The sequence below is a fragment of the Spea bombifrons genome, chromosome 5 (assembly GCF_027358695.1).
Source record: "Spea bombifrons isolate aSpeBom1 chromosome 5, aSpeBom1.2.pri, whole genome shotgun sequence".
NCBI classification, from domain to species: Eukaryota; Metazoa; Chordata; class Amphibia; order Anura; family Pelobatidae; genus Spea; species Spea bombifrons.
Window position 1 is genome coordinate 34472372 of NC_071091.1, and position 19695 is coordinate 34492066.

At 37.2% G+C, this 19695-nt stretch overlaps 1 protein-coding gene across 1 annotated transcript in view; it reads left to right on the forward strand.

Moving 5' to 3' along the window:
* The window catches only part of CNTNAP2 (contactin associated protein 2), a 650026-nt gene that overhangs the window by 273543 nt on the left and 356788 nt on the right, over nucleotides 1–19695 (forward strand). Inside the window, exon 4 of the mRNA XM_053467334.1 lies at nucleotides 19187–19334. Within this exon, the coding sequence (XP_053323309.1) occupies nucleotides 19187–19334 (148 nt within the window). The remainder of the gene's footprint in view (nucleotides 1–19186; nucleotides 19335–19695) is intronic.

Here is a 19695-nt window from a genome sequence, read left to right on the forward strand (position 1 = left end):
TATGAGTAATACTCACCCACTCACTAATAAAGTGGGACTGTGGGCATGCCCTGACAAGCTGTGTTGGCCGTTCAAAACACGTCTGGAAGCATGCGTGCTAGGAGCTATAGCTGGAATAGGGTGGTGTAAGCCAGCTCTGTCCTTCCCTCTTGGTGAGCCAGATATGTCTGCTCATGCCTGGCTTTGGGTTTAAAGCTATGATGATTGGCGCATCTCTACTTAATAAATCTGAGATATTAAGGAGGCAGTGCCTATTCAATAATATAACCTTTTACATATAGGGTCTTCTGAGCTGACATAAATAGTATAAAATAGACCTAAAGTCAATTGCCCCTTCTACTGTATACTATGATATATTATAGTAGTTGATATATATTTATATTCATATAACAGGCTAAGAGTTAAAATATCCAATGTTTTTAGAAACCGAAGACAAGTCTTTCCATAAAGTTGTAAACTTTTAATCCCAAGGGGAACCAATTTTGTGTTATATGAATATTTACTTTGTGGGATTGAGGAATATTTACTTTTGCAGAAGAGAGGTTCATATGATTTATTCTGTATTACCAAACACCATTCAGGTTATGTAAGAGTGGAACATAACTTGTGAGGAGTAAAGTTGGAGCTACTTAATAATAAATGAGAATGAACTTGGCTGCAGAGATACTGGATTGGTGAAATTATAACGAGTGGTTAAAAATGAATGTAATAATGACAGGTGATTTGAACGAAGTAAAGCAAAACTGTAAAATGGACTATAGCTCACACTGAAATAAGAATTGCATACTGCCTGAGCATGGCAAAAAGTAAAAAGGAGAATCAACTAAAAAGCCTAGCCATTTGAATATTGTGTTTCTAAACTGACATGTATAATCTTGGCAATAGTACTCTGAAAACATAATCTTTCAAATAGTTTAGCATAAAAATGAATCTATTAAATAAAATATAATTTTTGAAATAAGTGCAGTATTTTTCATTTTTACCTCATTTCCTCACCCCACCCTTATAAAAATCTTATGCATGTTTTTCTCCTTAGGCATTATATATATATATATAAATATATATATATATATATATATATATATATATATATATATATATATATATATATATATATATATAGTAACCGTATGTAGTAATGTAGGATAACATCGACAGAAAATGGTTTTATCTCATTTTGTTCCAATAAACACACTTTATCTGTAGACCTGGAGGCTGCCATCATATTTTTGAAAACATATTTTTAATCTTATACTACTGATAATAAATTATGGGAATTTATTTTTAAAGTTGTGCAAAACGTTTTTAACCCTTAAGTCAACCAAACCAAATTTCTCAGAAAAAGTTCCTTTTTTGGCCACTGCAAAAAAAGTTTTTCTTGAGTGTCCGTTGGAATTCCACATACATTTCACAGGATGTCTACCTTTACAAAAACGAAAGGTTTCCTGCACTTAGGTGACAAGAGTGGTCCCCTGTCATCTTTCACCAAAATGGACACAGCCATTAGATGCTGAGTTATGAGTGCCATATCCCGGCACTCGGTGTCATTAGTGACATGCACAGCCTGAGGGAGTGTGGGGCAGGGAGCTTTGTGCCTACATAGATATATAGTAAATCTTTGAATTTATTTTCACAGGGACTGTTAGCAACCTTCCATTCAAAGATATCAAAACATGCCCAACTCTTCCTGTCACTTAGTGCCCTTAGTGGCTGCCTAGGTTGCCTATATGTTGGAGCTGGCCCTTTTCTCAGAAAGTAAGGCAATCCCTTGTTTTAAAACAAATTTCTCCGAAACAATTACCCCGATTAACAAACAAACCTATAAGTCACAGTTAACCTTAATAAACTTTTATTTTAATTATAACAATTAGGTAAGTACCTTCCATTCATTAATTAGCTAGTTGGTAGAAATAGACTAAGGAAAAGTGATCCAGTAAATATATCTGCTCCTTCCTAAAATGAGTTATGTATGGGAAAAATATGTCCGGTTTTAATTGTTTCTCTTGATACTGCTAATCAGGAGCTCTTAATAAGCTCACCTTAGCTACAGTAATTGATTAATATGTTATGCTGGTTCCAACAGTGAAAGGTCAATCTGCCACAACAATCAACTTAATAATGAGAGATTAGTTATTGTGCCAGTGCACCTTGACCAGAGCAAATAAATTCTTTCCTATAGGTAATTATAATAATGCTTGCCTGCATTAGAGGGATATGAGTTATAATTTAATGTCTTTTTAAATATAGTAAATAGCACTGTGCTTGAAGTCAATTCTTTAGAGAACTCCACACTAGAACATTGCTGATGCATGCATTGTGTAACCATAGAGAGGTTATCATAAATTGCTGGGACGTGTTTTGTCTGGCTACTTCAGTACAGGTGCCCAGCTGTCACTGGTCGTTTAGTAAATCTTCAAAATATATTTTTCTAAAATGTATTACTTTTATTCGTGTTTGCAAGTTCCAATTTTTGGTTTAGTAAGGGAGGAAAAAAGATGAGTTTATATCCATTTTAATGGACAAACGATGGCAAGATTGTTTCTTCTTCTAACAAGCAGCACTTTTAAGGGTGCTGTGCGAGCAAGGAATGGCAATGGAGGTGTAGTCTTTTTGCAGTCTTGGTGCACTCAACCTTAGTGCAGCATTCAGAATTGAACCTTGATGGCCTTCATTCAAGCCAGTGGATGGACTATTATGGCCACATCAGCAATGTTTTGCAGGACTCACATATTTCACAAATTGTTGAAAAGTGTCAAAGTGCTGCCATGAAGTACGTGGAATGTTTAAACTTATTGAAGGAAATCGGTTATACATCCCATCCATTAAAAGCCAGCACTTTTCTGTAAAACATGTCTGATGTGGTCACTATATGAAAGACTAGTCTAACATCCCTTCAAACTTCAAGGAAACATTCTGTAAAACAAGGAACATGAAATGGCATAACTGTTTCCACAGTTGATGATCTTCATGGAGATATTGATGTATTAACATCATTGTTACCCTTGATGTAAAAGGTGTGCCCAGCCAGGTCTAGCATACCATGGATACTGTGCAGGCTAGGTATGGCACTCCATTGTGTAAATGGGCTGGTTGGGAAGGTTTAACCCTGGTTGCAACCCCACCCAAACCTGACTCCCTGGGCATAATTGACATAGGTGCTGCCCCTGGACACCGTTTACTTGTAGATTTCACATAGAACAGTTTTTTTATATATTAAACTGTATTAGCATTAAGATACCCTTCCTATATGCACTAGCAACAATTTAGCCACTTGCAGCTTAAATGGTTGCAGAAAATTACAAAATCACAATTGATGTACAGCGGTTACTGTGGATTATAAAATGTAAGGATTTCCTGTCATTCATCTAATGTCACTGCATTTTGTACAATTTGTTGGGGAAATTTAAAGTATTCCCAGAAATTCAAGTTTTATAAGATGAAACCTTGTGGATAGGTAGTCCAGTTCCATTACAATGTTAATCGCTCCTTCTGCGTTTTAGTAAATCACGTTATAGAGAAACCCTAAAGCTTTCAGTTAAAAGTAATACATCTGTTTGTAAAAAGTAGTCTATTTACACTAAACAAAAAAGGTGTTGCTTGGAAATCTTTAATATATTTAATTAGAAATAGCAGATTCACACGTAGGGGATGTTAAAAGTAATATGTGTCAAACATAGATACTTCAAATAAGGAAGAAAATCCAAATATATCACGTCCATACAGACATGGACAAGCTCACTGTATGAATCAGAAGAACATTAGAGGAAGTTCCATTGTAGGATCAGCGTGGGATTAGCTGGTTTCACAGGAAGTAAATTAGGAAGCTGTGAATTGGAGTTAGAGAAGTGACAGAAAAAATTATTGACAAGCAGGGAGAAGACAGTTAAGGGATCTAAAAGAACACCAGACATTTTAAGGCAGACAATTGGAAGATAATCTCTCCTACTGTGTAAAACATTTTTTTCATAGGGAAACGCTGTTTTTTGTATAACCCAGTGGCATCTACCATTACAATACAAAGTATTGAGGTCAAAAGTCAATGATATTCCTCGAGTGAAAAAAAAAGATTTATTGACAGATAAGTCTTGTATTTTAAGAATATTATTCCAATTTTCAAGTCTGTACATTAAGAGAACTTGCTTAAATTTTTTGTGGGTGGGGGGTAAAATAAAAAAGGCACTCAGAAGTAGGTAAGTGACATGTTGTGTTACATCACCATCTCAGCAGATGACAAAACAGGAAGTGTGCTGTCTTGAAAACTATGATTTGGGGTATAACATAAATTAACACAATGTATAGACTGTTTTTTTGCTATGTGGAAACATTTTAAGATTTTCTTGTTAACAGAGACACCTTTTCCTTGTAGTTTCTTTGTTTACTTGATTGTGAAATAACATTTCTTTGCTTTAAATGTCCCTGGATTTAAATTTCCCAAATTGCTTAAAAATTATTAGGTGCAAATGGGTTGAGAATTCCTGACTTCTTAACCCATTTGCACCTAATAAATTTGTATGTAGATGTATGTAGATGTATGTAGATTCTGATATTGTGAGTGTGGAAAGCAATATGTCTTAACTAACATACAAAAAGCATATTACCTCCAGTACACCACATATACAGTATATTTTAATATAAATTATTAAAGTTGTTCGGTAAAAACATCCATGCATCACTGACCTGCACAATTAAATATTAATACGTGTACTGCTATAGTTAAGAAATATGGTCATCTCTCAGGCGTGCACAACTTCATTTCTAGATAGCTGCAAATAGGCCAAGAATTCACTGTATTGTTGCCTGAAAAACAAGCAATTCAATGAATGAGATCTATGCGCAAGCCAGGACAGGAACAAACTGTGGAGTGTTTGTGGCCCTTAAGGACTCCAACCTTACTATATCCACAAACATACTATAAAAATATAGTAGCTGGAAAGCACACCAATACAGCAAGAACAAAATTAAGAAAAGAAGACAACGTGGCGGGCTACATGGCTGGCCTGTCAATTCCTGGTGCACAAAACACACACTCCTTAAATAATAATATCTTATTGATTTGTTCAAGCATATAACCAATGGACGTTTCAGCATATCACACAGTGTGCGCGAGCAACCAGAGAGAAAACTGCGGGAGCGGTGAGAGGTAAGCAGGTGACGGGATATATGTATATGTGTTTGTATGTGTAATATATATATATATATATATATATATATATATATAATGTGTGTGAGCATGCATGTGTACTTGTGTGTGTGAGCATGGATGTGCACTTGTGTGTGTGATCATGTATGTGTACTTCTTGTGTGTGTGTTTGAGCATAGATGTGTACGTGTGTGTGTGTGTGTGTGAGCATGGATGTGCACATGTGTGTTTGTGTAAGCATGGATGTGTAGTTGTGTGTGTGAGCATGGAAGTGTAATTGTGTAAGTGGCGTGAGATGGTGTATGTGTTAGTGAGTATGAGTAAGTATGAGTAATTTGTGTAGGTGTGTTTACATATGTGGTATGTTGGCGGGGGGCAAGGGGAAAAAGAAGGCACAGACCTGCTTTGTGGGGCAATGATGACACAGACCAGCTGTTGAAGTTGGAGGGCCCGGGGCAATTTTTCGCACAAGGGCCTGGTGGTTTATAGTTATGTCACTATATTTAGCTTTAGGGGAGTCAAAAGAAGCAGCATTTGGATTCTTAAATGCACAGTTATGAAAATAAAATGTATTATTTATTTATAAGCTAACATTTATATATTTACTTATTGTTTACCTGTGTTAGAAACTTGTCCATCAACTGCTTTAGAAGAGAATATTCTTTTTCATATTATGTGTTAATCAGAATTATTTTATCATTCCATTAAGCATGGAAATGTCAAAGAGCTTTTAAAAAATCTGAGCATGAACTTACTGTCTAAATTAAGACAGAGATTTGCAAATGATTTTGCAAACTTTTGTTGACGTTCTTATTGTATCAACACAACCAAACCCCATCTATAAATTCAACATTATTCAATCAAAAGTAAACGTTTCTTAACATTTTGCAGAATTAACTTATATTACTCTTTTACTGTTGTAAATTATGAACAATTACATTTACTAAATATAAAAAGGAAATGATTGATTCTAAAAAATAATTTACATTTGCTTCTGAAAAAACATACAACCCAATCCATAGCGATCTTGGTTTTAGTTCAACATGGAGAAACAAGTTTTGTATTTTTTTTTGTAATACAAGATCTTTTTTTTATACTAAATACAGTCAGTTCCATGGCCTCCAAAAGTGCCAAATATATAAAAGTGTAATATTTGCTTTACAACACATACTTTTCTAGGTTTAATCTATTGAAAAATAGCTATTGTTATTTTTACATTTGTTATATTTCAACATATGCAGTGTAATTATTAGCTATCAGCTGGTCTTCCATTTAGTGACAAAGGATATGATGCTTGTTTTTTTCTCATTTATCTAGACAACATAATATGATGTCTAATGATAATGTTAAAATGGATTTATTCAAACCGAGCCTGCATGATATCTGCCAAGTGGCTGTCAATACCATACAATGTAATCTGTAGAAATAATTTGTTTCTAAGACCTGCAAGGCACTCCAATCACCAACAGAAAACAAATAAGGTTTAATGGTATCCTGTAAGTATTGCTGCACATTCACAATTTTTCTAGTAACTTGCAATGAAGTTATTTCAGGATTTATTTGGAAATAGAAATCTTAGATCAAAATATGTATCATAGTTAGTAGAGACGAGCATATAAGTTTTCTAATCAAGCAAAACATTTTGGTAGAATTTTACATTTTACTTTGACTATCACTTTGTTTGAATCCTTAATCTCACATTGGAAGCAAGCATGTTTAGAAAAACAGAGTTTAGGTTAAAACAGGATATGGTGAACCAGTAGAAGACCAAGGCAAGCCAGACCTTGGCCATCCATGTGGACTCCTCAAGTGAGGTTTTGCCCTGTCCTAGGCCTGATCAAATCCTAGGTCCCAGACAGTCAGGCCCTCAGAGGACCCTTTTGTATTTAGAGGTAAGGAGGCCCTAATGTCTGAGACCCTGCAGGCTTAATTCGCTAAAGCTCCTTTATGCTCTTAACTTCTTCGTGTTTGTCTTCATGTTTGTCTTCCTCTTTGGTGGGGGGGGGAAATCTTCATATTTCACGAATATTCGCCCATTCTTGTGTTAGGTTCAGACGAATATTTGTGTACATTCTTCGTGTTCGTTTTTTTTCTTTTTTGCCATTTTTTGTAGAAGGGGTTAATACAGGGGTTAACGCGGTACGCACTGCACAGCAGCAGGGGTTAACGGGAGCGGAAATCCGTAGGTTAGGAGTCTATTGGTCGACTGCAGGGGCCTCCTCTGGCATCAACCAATACTACTATTGTTAATCCAGATAAAAATGTGTTTTTTTGTTCATTTATTTTAACTTGAATTCGTGTAATAGGCTACCCTAGGATTCTAAACTGGTTAAATAACTCCCGTACAGCGAACCCTTGTCCATTTGCTCTTTTTGCCATCATTTATTTTCATTAGAGCAGCAATCCCAATTAATCTCTCAGAACAAAGCTTGAGATAAGGACTGGCCTGTCAATAGCATGGCAACTCATACTATACTTTTCAGGCAATTATTACTCCCACACTGAGAATTACAGGGAGCTCTTGGGTCCTACTAATCACAACAAGAGATTTATAGCCCAATCTTTTCTTGACAAATGTCTCAAGGTTTCACAAAGGTGAATAGGTTATCAGCTGAATGCATCTTTGTCAGTAAAGTATCAGGGGTTTTAGGACTTCTTAATGGATTTAGCCTATGATCTGTTATAGCTGTTCTATCCAATAAAATGTGGTGCTTCCTTTCAAATCATCAATTTTGAAGATGCTTCTTTCTGGATGTGTTGTTGCTAAGTAACAGTAGCTTTGGAGAAGAACTCATTATTTTGCGTTGACCACCTTACTTCCAAATAGTGTCCTTCGTTCATTTCTAAGAAATGGTGGATCATCAAACCTGGATCGCATAATGCACAAAAAAAAAAAAAGAAAAAAAAACTTCTACTCTTTCCAACTCATGTGTGAAGGGAAAGTTGTTGATAATTAATACTGAATGGCAGGACCCATTTTATAACCAGAAAACAAACATCCTTGGAGAGTACAGACCTTATCAATATTCACATAAACATCAGATAATACTTACTTATCTTATTTCCTACATTGCTTGACAAGATATAGCCCTGTCCAGGGTGTATATGGGACCCTGTAGAGAATCCAGTAAAATATATAACCCCTTACCCCCATGTGCCCCACAGCATGATGTAGGGGGGCCATGGCCTCCTCTGCCGACACCTCTGTCTTCCCTATTTCTTTCTCCTTATCTCTCCGTTTTCTTACTGTCTCTCCTCTATTTCACTATTTATCGCTCCCTTTTCTCCTCATCTCTTACCTTTCTAAATTCCAGTGGTTGGAGCACAAGGTCTGTTCCTACAGACCTCTGTTTCAGTGCCTCATCACGGTGCTCATAACTGAGCGCCATGATATGACATCGTATCCCAGTGCTCAGCATTAATAGCTGGCACACTTTGCAAGGGAGCAGTGAAACAGAGGTCTGTGGGAACAGCACTCGCTCACTTTATTTTGGGCTGATTGTGCCCAGGTTTCGCCATCAATGGTTTAAGACATCTAAAAATCTGGGGGTATGAGGGATTTTGAACAGGTGACCAAAAAGTATTTCTATTTGGAATTTTTGGTTCCCATCAGCAATATTCTTTGTAAACCAGTAATATATTGTAACATGCAGAAATTATTTTTATTGAAATTATTATATCATACATTTTATAGACATACAATAAAATAAAAAATGTTCTGACATTTGCTGGCTTACTACCTATATATATAAAATAGCTAAATCAATTAATTCCAATATAAATTGTAAGATATATACAATACAGAACCTTTTAATTAATGCATACTACTAAAAATAAAGAATAAAATATACTAATGTTGGTATAGGCATGTTCAAAAAACCTAAATTTAAAAAGTGTATTGGTAGGATATTGGTAACGCTAACTATTTCTAATACACAATTCATACAATTAACTTTCACATTAACAAAAAAGTAGAAATCCATACTCCATGCATTATGGTGGTATGGCAACTGCATCACACTGTGGCATAAGCTGTTTTGTGTGTTTTGTGTATGAATCCTCTCACAGCCGTTACAAAGCTTAATGCTTATCTATATTTTTCTTACCTTTGATGATAAAGTCTTATGTAGACCATCTAAGGATTTGAAATAACCTGCGAGTCTGTTTTTCCCAACCTTATCTAATTATAAAACTGGTTTATTTTTGTGGTTATATTTCTTACTTTCAATAAGTCATATTATAATATTTCTGCAAAGAAGGAATTAAAGAAGCATATCTGCTGTGGAATCTTTTCTTATAAAACCTTGTGTATTATCAACAAAATCAATAAACATGTTATATTACCTAGCATGGTAATTTTAGCATTGTTTGTCATTGGTAATTATTTTTAACCCTTGGAATAATAGATTCCTAATGCAATTTAACGCCCCTAACAGTGAATTGCTAAATACAATTGCTCATTGATATTTCCTTGCAAACGTTTGTCATCACTTGGGAGTATCGTTTTTATTGGTTTGCCGAGATAATTGTAGCGATAAGGTTAGGCGAAAGATAAATGGGAGATCTCATTACGTCATGAGACTAATTAACTGGCAAGAAGCAGATGTATATTCCTAAGAGCCTTGACTAATGATCATACACAACATGTCAATAATTACTGTTCTGTCAAGTTATGTAAAGGTATGTAAATATATATTCATATATGCATATATCATGTCATGGCTTAGAATTATTTACAAAAGGTTTGATATTTTATTGCATGGTGTGAGGCTGTACACTTATAAAGGAGCTTGGTTGCTTCAAAACCTTAATGTTTTTTTTTTCTTGGGGGGGGCTGCTGGCAAGATATGCATAAAAAAAAATTGTATACTGCATTACCTGAACACTGTGTCCTTTTTTCTGAGTTGGATATCTGCACACTACAAAGAGCCGTAGTGTTTTTGGATACAAAAGCTGCCCCTACTCTATTTGGTGCTATAAGCACATTACACCATGTTTTTGGTATATTAGGGTGTGAGGCGGGCCGGCCGAAGACTTAACGCCGCCTGGGGCGAAGTTTAAAACGCCGCCCCCCCCGCCGACGCCGGGGGGGGCGGCATTTTAAACTTCGCCGACGCCATAATCTACGACCCCCCCCCCCGGTACTTACCTTTAAACAGTCCTGCGGCGAGTCTCCCTGCTCTGCCACGGTGCCGGCTTGTAATGCTGAGCGCCGGAAATTGACGTCACCTCCGTCGCTCAGCATTACAAGCCGGCACCGGGACCGAACAGGGAGACTCGCCGCAGAGGAGAGAGAGAGAGAGGGGCGCCGAGCGGGTAAGCGAAAACCACTCGGTGCCCCTCTCTCTCTCCTCCACTTCAAAAAAACAAACAAAAAAAAAAGCGCTTCTAAAGTGCCGCCTGGGGCAATTGCCCCAGTCTGCCCCATTATAGGGCCGGCCCTGGGTGTGAGGGTCTATAGAAGATGTTAGTATAAATACATCCTGAATGTACAGTATTTTAAGAGAGTTTAAATAATGTATTTTCATAAATTGCTACCAAATACGTTACCTGGGATGAATACATTTATCTTATTTGCTCAGTGAATATTATAGAGAGCAGATCTAAAGGGAATCCACATTTGTTTTATATCTTTTCAGTGTGCATTAAAATTCTGTCCCTTCTGCTAACCTTATTTATTTATCACATATTATATATGTGCCTCCTGCAATCAGTATTGTTTTGAATTTTCTGTTTTATCTCATTTGTGGTTAAGTGGTTTTCCAGTTCTCACAGTGCATGTTGTAGTGATCATTTCTGACTTAAATGAATTTCAGCTAAGGATGCTGGTTGTGGTGCATGTAGTCAGGAGCATCGAATTGCTCAACACATTTGTATACAAAAACGAACATTCTGTATTTCTCAACTAAAACTTTGTCAAGAGCATTAAATCAACCATAGCATTTCTCAAGCTATGGTCTAGAGTGGGGGCACTACTGGAAGATGGCTCGGAGATTAGGTGTAATAAAGTCTCTCGAAATCCCAGAGCCTCCTAGGTAAAACTTTCAGTCTGGGTGACAAGAAATCAGGCGAAAATTCTACAACATAGGATAGGGAAACATATGTGTGAAATATGTGTATTCATATTTTGAAGATTTCTCTTGTGCTTGTGGTATAGAGTCCCTATGTGCATACCTGAGAACGTTCCAGGGAAGGCTTCCTGGTGGTGTACTTCTGCTGGGGAATGGATTTGTAAAGGGACAGGGCTAGCTGCATGTAGTAGCTGAGACAGCTGTGTGAAGTGGTGGGGCAGGCCAAGAGAAGGGAGTAAACATTTTCTGGCTCAATGTATAGTGATAAGGATTACGCTGTACCCCCGTCATTGTCTGCCTCAGTATATAGTGGTAGGTGTCATGCTGTACAACTGTCAATGTCTGCCTCAGTATATAGTGATAGGTGTTATGCTGTACCACCGTCAATGTCTGCCTCATTATATAGTGATAGGTGTTATGCTGTACCACCGTCAATGTCTGCCTCAGTATATAATGATAACAGTAATGCTGTACCATCTTCAGTGTCTCCGCCAGTATAAAGATAGAAGCTATGCAGTTTTAAAGTGGGGGGGGGGGCACATACAGGATCTGCCCCAGGTGCCAAATACTCTAGGTACGCCCCTGGCTTGGTTGCTTCAAAACCTTAATGTTTTTTTTGGGGGGGGGGTCTGCTGGCAAGATATGCATTAAAGCAGTTTGTCTACTGCATTACCTGAACACTGTGTCCTTTTTTCTGAGTTGGTTATCTGCACACTACAAAGAGCCGTAGTGTTTTTGGATACAAACGCTGCCCCTACTCTCTTTGGTGCTACTTTGGTATACTTCTGCTGGAGAATGGATTTGTAAAGGGACAGGGCTAGCTGCATGTAGGAGCTGAGACAGCTGTGTGAAGTGGTGGGGCAGGCCAAGAGAAGGGAGTAAACAGGGAGTTGACATGGTGAAATGCTACTCCCCTTCCGGGAGAAAGAAAAACCTGGAGAATCCCAGGTATGCCTATGTGTATGAAAATAGCTGTTATTTTAGAGAGTATCTTAAAAGATGGACCTTTGAGAGCCTGGAAACAACCATCTTACTGGGGGGTCCTCAATTTTGTGCTTATTTTCAACAATTTAAAGTGCATCATGTAGAAAGTATATGTATGGATGGTAAAAAGACAATAATTGAACAGTAAAGTGTAAATGTTACATAACTGCAAAGTTCTATTTCCATATTTTAATTATAAGACATGACACAGTATGGGACCTTGGAAAACAACATTTTGAATGTGTGCTCCACAGACATCATAATTTTATAAACCATGGATTAAGAGGTTATCATCTGAGAAAACAAAAAGCAAATAGGAAGCAGGATGCAGCAGGATGTCATCTGTATCAGAAACCCAAGTTGGAGGTTGAGAATTTGGTCCACATGCTCGAGATTTGATCTCTGCCAAGTTGCTTGCACATGTCAATGGTTGTGTCTGTTATTTAAGCCTGTCATCATAGGTTTTTGATGGCAGTCAACTTTAGCAGTAGACGTGTTGCCCGTAAACTTAACTTTAGTGAATAGACAAGTTTCTGATTGTTAGCTAACAAGCTGGTTTCACCAACACACCAACCCCATCCTTAAAGGAACCTTGAATTTCTATATGAACATCAAGGTTTTTACAATATATATATGTATATACATGCTTGGGTTTTATCACATTACTATACATTAAAACGAAACCACCACAATTAAGAAAACCTTTTTTGAAAAAATAGCTAAACTTTGAAATTCTTTTTACATGCTGAAAAGGAAAAGAGAAATGTAATGGCAGCTGCTTATAATTTACAAGCTCCTGTAAATTGATTTTTCAGCCTTGCAATGATGGATATAGACTCGAATTCTGTATTATCCATAAAGTGTACATTCTGCACAACATTTGTCTAAATAAAAGCTATATTTTACTAGAGCATAAATGAAACGCAGTTTAATTATCTCACAAACATAGTGTTTGTTATTCCAGCTTGTTTTCTACCAAAAAATAGACTAAATCTTTTTTCTCGGTTACTATATCTTTCATTTTTTTAAGTTCTATTGCTGCATTAATACAACAGCTGTTCAAATGTTGCGGAGGTGTCTTGCCTTAACCCTAACCTATACTTAAAAAAACCCACAATTATTATGTGATCTATTATTTGTCAACAGAGAGGGTTTTAGTTGGTTGAAGAAATGAAAAACTCCCAGAAAGCAGCTTCTAGGGTATCTTCAGCTGGTGGTTTGTGCTGGTGACCTAGGGAACCGGTACTTTTGGCCACCAGGGATCTTGCTAGGATAACAGACTCAGCAAACCTAGGACACTTGGTTGTGTGAAGGTTATTCTTGTGCACTTGTAATTGACTCCCTGATTTATTTGATTATGTTTCCATATGCAAATTCACAGGCAGAAGACCCTTTAGGCATCCTAGGCTCTCAATGTCCCTATCTAGGTCCAGATTTCATGGAGTGTTATCTGCCCTTAGGTAACTAAACATATAAGTATGTGTTGATGCTTATCCAAACCGCTAGGCTTTCAGATGATTGTCATTAACGCATCACTACACACCAGTATGGCGTGCATTGTTATTGTTTTTAACATGTTTTTATATTTTAATTAAATACCTTAGGTTTGCTCCTTAACTTACCTTTTTCTTTTGGAACAACCATGGACATTTATATGTTCGTTGAAGCTACCTATTTCAGTATTGTATATGGACTTTCAACAACTCTTTTTAGTGTTTATATTTTCAGTTTTATTTCATTATACTGCCTATCTTGTTTTATTTTTCCAATACTATTATAGCAAACCTTCCAGCAAGTCAGCTTTAGAATACTGCAATCACTTTGCTAATACCCTAAGAGGTGTAAAGTATCCTTACTGCTTAAATTGTTAAGAAGGTCTTAATGTTATCATTCCGTTGCTGTAGAACCTAGATTGCAGATTGCAATCAGAATTTGAATATACCAATACTGAAAATCAAATGGGAGATTATGTGCTAGTATTTCACATACAGTGGACTCTTGGCACAATTTTCATGTGTTTTGGAAGCTTTCTTTCCTGGAAGAAGAGGTACAGATTTCATTTTCAATTGCAAAATGTTAGATAATGTCTGGAACTCAGAATATTGTTTTAGGCATCTACAGGATCTATTTTAGATGTGAATGCAATGTTCCTTTCCTTTCAAAAGATAATTTTTTTTATTGGAAATAAAGTAATTCTTGCCAAACATCCACTTACATAAAAATTAAATTATTCAAGCTTGTTTCAAGGAGGCGATGTTCAATCAAGCTAGAACATTAGTGCGAGCCCATGATAGCATCACATCTATGGTAGAATGATATGCATTGGCATAAAAATAAAAGACATTAATAAGAATGAGTACTCTAAAGCCATTTCAGCACGGAGAGGGCTATGCCGGCTGAGTCTCCCTAACTTCTCTAACTGCTCCCTCATTCTTATCTCCTTACTCGCAGCACCACTTCTTCTTCTGTATCTTGTTGTTGTTCTGTTTACATTCTTCTGTCTTCTTTCTTTGTCTGCTTCTCTGAGAACCATGGCTTCCAGAGCACATCCAAAAGGTCACACTCTCTAAGCTCTTTTGCGAAAGTACACTGAGGGTGTGCCTGAAAACCCTGCCCTTTTGCAGAAATGCTTCGATAGGCCTGGTTCACAGGGGGAGAAGATTATTAAGAAAGAAGATGAAGAACACAAAGAGGCAATAGAAGAAGCGACAAGAAGAGACAAGGACATATCTATGGAGAGAGAGAGAGCATGAGTAAGAGTGTGAGTGAGAGTGCTTAAGTGTGAGTAAAAGGAAGAGAGTGTGAGTAAGAGTGAAAAAACAATGAAAATGATGAGAGATGAACAGCCGTCAATGTCTGGCTCAGTTAATACTGCTGTAGTAAGAGTTTTGTATTAAAGTTTTGCTTGATCAAATTGCTGTGTGTTGTGCTGACATTCCGTATCCCCATTGATTGGGCAAAACACTTGCTATACAATGACAGCAGTTATGCTGTATCACCATCTGTGTCTGACTTACTATATAATGATAGTGATGTAGTGGCCCATTGTAGAAAAAACCTGGACACCCTTGCTCTACAGCATCTTTCTTGTCTGGAGGAAACACAGTACATGGAGCCTAACGCTCTACTCCTTTCAGCTTGATGGTTTGTATTCTTCTAACAGGCTAGTATGTCATTATGCTAAATGGGTTCCAGTTGGGTTTACACTGCCCTATGGAGACAGTAGTGCCTTAGAACTGCAGAAATAGTAGTGTTATCTACTTGAAGGTTAGCCTTAAAGTGGATATTATTTATTTTTTTTTAAATGTATTTGTGTTGCAACCCTGTTTATTCTTAGCACTAACTATCATAATTATTTTTTTATATAATTGATTTCTCTTTTAATTAATCTCTAGTAATAGCAGTTTCTGTAAGGACTGCCTCTCCAGTCCCGCTCTGTGGCCGGTCCCCCGACGCTTCCTCCACCGCGAGTACCACCGCTACCCGCTCTGCGCCTTCACCGTGTGGCCGACCACACGGCAAACAGGTAGCACAGCGCCACCGTTTGGTCAAAACATAATATTACACGTTACATCTGTAACGTGTTGTTATAACCTCGGGTGACTTCTTAATGCACGACACACCTCCACCTTTCCCTATTTAAATCTGGACTTCCTCTTCTGGGTCACCCTCGGTTGGTGTATTCTGCTGTTTTCCTGTGTGAGTTACTGTGACTATTTCTTTTTGACCCGGCTTGCTGACTTCGCTCCTGTTTTCTGATTTGGCTCCTGTTCTCTGATTGTTGGTATTGACTCGGCTGGTTTGACTACTCTTCTGGATTTGATTCGGCTTCCTGCTTTACTGGTTACCAGACCTGATTCTCGGTTCCAGCTTTCCTGGCTACTCCTGGTTCCTGTTTGACTGGCTCACTCAGCCATCTGGAGTCCTCCTCATCCAATCATTACAGCTTCTCAGTTTTGCTCACCTTGCTGACATAACTAAAATTAAAGTCTTGTACCAAAAACACTGGGTTGTCTGATTGTGGTTTTACCTGCCAAGTGGAACATTCCATTGGTTACTGTGGTGATGACAAGCGATATCAGCCAAATTCAGAAGAGCTTAATCAATGTTAATGTGTCTAGTGCATGTCTCAACGGCCAAAGCCAGTGATTCCTTTCAGACTAATGTTACCCATTCTGAAAGCTGTGTAGGGGGTCAAGAGGGACAAAAGCCCTCTACTACCCAGAGGATAGTAAGCAAAACTAAATATGTAAATATGGACATGTCTAAGACTGAAACACAAACACAAAGTTACAAAGTATGTCACTTTTTCATTCAAACTATGCATAGACTGTTTCAATCTATTTAGATTTGCAGGATGTTAGAGCTCAGTGAAAGAGTGCATAGCCTCATGCAATATGAATCTGTGAAACAGTATCTGCAAGAAAAAAATGCACAATTTAACATATATTATAAATAAACAGGGCTGAACTAACCCTTATTTTAATTAGGGGTGAGAGTAATGAGCTCTGCCCTCTTTCCCCACTCCATGTGCTGTAGGGGTAGGAAGGATTTTTTTACCTGCATTTTTTGTTGTACTTCACTATTTAACCCCACTATCCAAGGTGACGATGGGTAAAGAATAAGCCTCCTGCAGGAAGTCACTATCTCAAAAGCTGCCTTTTCTTTATTGGGGGTGTTGGGACATATAGAGTTAGTTCTACTTTGCATTTGCAATGCCCACACAACTTGTTAGTTAATACATTCGCAAATTGGAACGAACACCAACTCAATGCTTTAGTGAATTAGCGGGTTGGACTTTAGTCCAACTCGTGTGAGTTTGATGCCGCAAACTCACATTTTCTGCCAGTCTGCATGAACTTGATGGACCTGCTCAAGTCCAGCTTACTGGGCAGCAGTAGCAATTACATGAAATCCAGCAATAGTCATTTGTTCTTGTTTATTAAATACTGCTCAATTTTATGTAGTTGCTCAATTGGGATTGAGTGTAGACACTGTGTTCCTCTGTTTTTAAGTGTGTCCACTGAAGTTACATAGATACAAGCCCAGCTATTTTGTTGATATTTGAAACGATTGAATGACCCAAACACAGAATTGAGAAGGCAACTAGTGTGGTAATATTCAGCTTGGCAAAATAGCTGCATTAAAAACAGACTTTATGATAATATGACACCTGTTACAGGGAAAATCATATTCTGAACGGATTTCAAGTGCATATCCCCAATTACTGCACCTGAGTATGTTTTTGTACAGTGTATATTTCTGCTTGTAATCCTGATCACACAGTCCAATGTCAAATTTGTTCATATTTACGGAAAATGTTTTTAGTCATCACCTTTGACCCTTTTAGTGCTATAACGATTGTAACAAGACTGCATGAATACAAAATGTATACGCCAGGTGCTACAGAACATTGACAATCTATAATAAAAATATATTTTACAATTTATATGAATCAGACTGAGCTTTATCCCTTTGTGAAGTACATTACCCAACTTCTCTTTTTTTGAGAAGCACAAGGGGTTTGTTCCTTGGTAATGAGCAAACAAAAAGGCTATCATCATCATTAAAGAGAAGTAGGTTTTGTTCAGCAGAAATAAACATCTTTATGGTGAGACCAGTTAAAAATTGTTGCTTGGATCACAAAGGGAAGATGTAGAAGCGATACGGTGAGAATATTAATATGGCAAATCCCCATTTGGCTTAGGGGGTACCTAATGGTACATATAAATATATTGACTATGACATCTAGTATTTAGGGGGCTTTGTCCTGAGGACACATTTGATGGGCATATATTGTTTTTATAAACCCAGGCCCAAACATCACACATTCTCTAGTAGTTAACTTCCTGGGGAAACTCCAGCAGAAACCGTGTCTTTCCTCATCTGCATTTTAGGAAGCATTGTGTGATGCATAATGTCTGTGGGGGCGATAACCTGGTGTTTTAAACCACGTTTTTGCTTATCAATGCTCTAATCGGAGTGACTCCTGTAGAAGAAAGCTTAAAACCATCGGCCAACACTAGTCAAGAGGACATGTACACATATTAGCCCTGGTGCATTCATTGGAGATTTAACAAGTAGATTTCAGATCACCTCAGAGAACTTTCCCTTACTGAATACCATGTTTCGGAATACCATGTTTAGCAGAAGGGGTTCGGGGATTCCCTTTAACTGCTTCCTCTGTCTGGCTGTCCTCAAGAAGGTGAAAGTACTCTGCCTGATGATGTAACCCTGCATGGAACTACATCTGATGCCCATATTGTCTCGGAGGGTATCTTAATCTATATGTGGTTGATCAGTTGATTTGATGATCTGTATTTTTATAACATTAGGAGCAGCTCTAGGTTTATAAGCACCCTGAGCAGATTGGTTTAGCAAGTCCACCAAATGCTGGTTTCATTGTGGACTAATTGTGGAATGCAACACAATAGCATAGTTATATAATTGTAACCTAATATTTAGTTTGTGTCTCTTTTGCATCAATATCTCACCGTCAAGATGTTGAATAAGGTTAAAGAAAACAGAGATTTACGCAGCCACATAATCTTCTTATTGTGAAGAATGCTATTCAATGTTTTTAGGTACAATTAGTTGTCTTAGTTGTCTTTTTTAATGTTTTCCCTATCCTGAGAATGAAAATAGGAAAATGGGAGTGATTTAGGTATCTTTCGCACTCCAATGGAATATATTTGCATATTAACACCCAAATTAGTTTTCTTCTCACAGAACATAACAAAAGAATCGCAATAGACGCATTTGGTTATACACACTACTATAAAATGTTGCCAAACAACAAAACAAAATTAAAGATAAATAGGAAAGAAAGTAAAAGATAGAATGCTAAATGTAAATGCAAAGCCACACAGCTGATTTCAAAAGAAATATCTGCTTTTGTGCCCCAAATTTCATAAATACGCCATTGCGTCTACTATTTTTTGAATACACCAAAAAACATTAATTTTACTTAAAACATCTTCTTTTTTAACAGGCGTTTCCAGGAAATGTTAACTCCGACACTGTTGTCAGACATGAATTGCAGCATCCAGTGGTTGCCCGCTATGTACGTATTGTGCCTTTGGACTGGAATGGAGAAGGACAAATTGGCTTAAGAATCGAACTTTATGGATGTCCATACTGTAAGTTCTAAATCTTATTTTTTTTTTTAGTATATACATAGTGTTATTAAGTTTAGAACAGGACTTAATTTATGTGTCTATTTAAATTGTGGCACATTTTAGTATCCCTGTCCCAGTTGTTTATAATAACTCTATTGTGACACTTTAACAATTAGAAAGGCTCAAGAAAATTGAAAGATCAAGTCTCCTTAGAGTTGAGGGACATTGAAACTTAATGAAATTTTGTTTCCACAGACACATTTAAACTAAAGAATATAATTGAAGTCTTCTTTAATACATGCTTTACAAGATGAAGAGCTAAGAGTCAGTAAAACTGCAATTGACACACGTTTTCTCGAAATCTATACTAGGTATAGTTGCT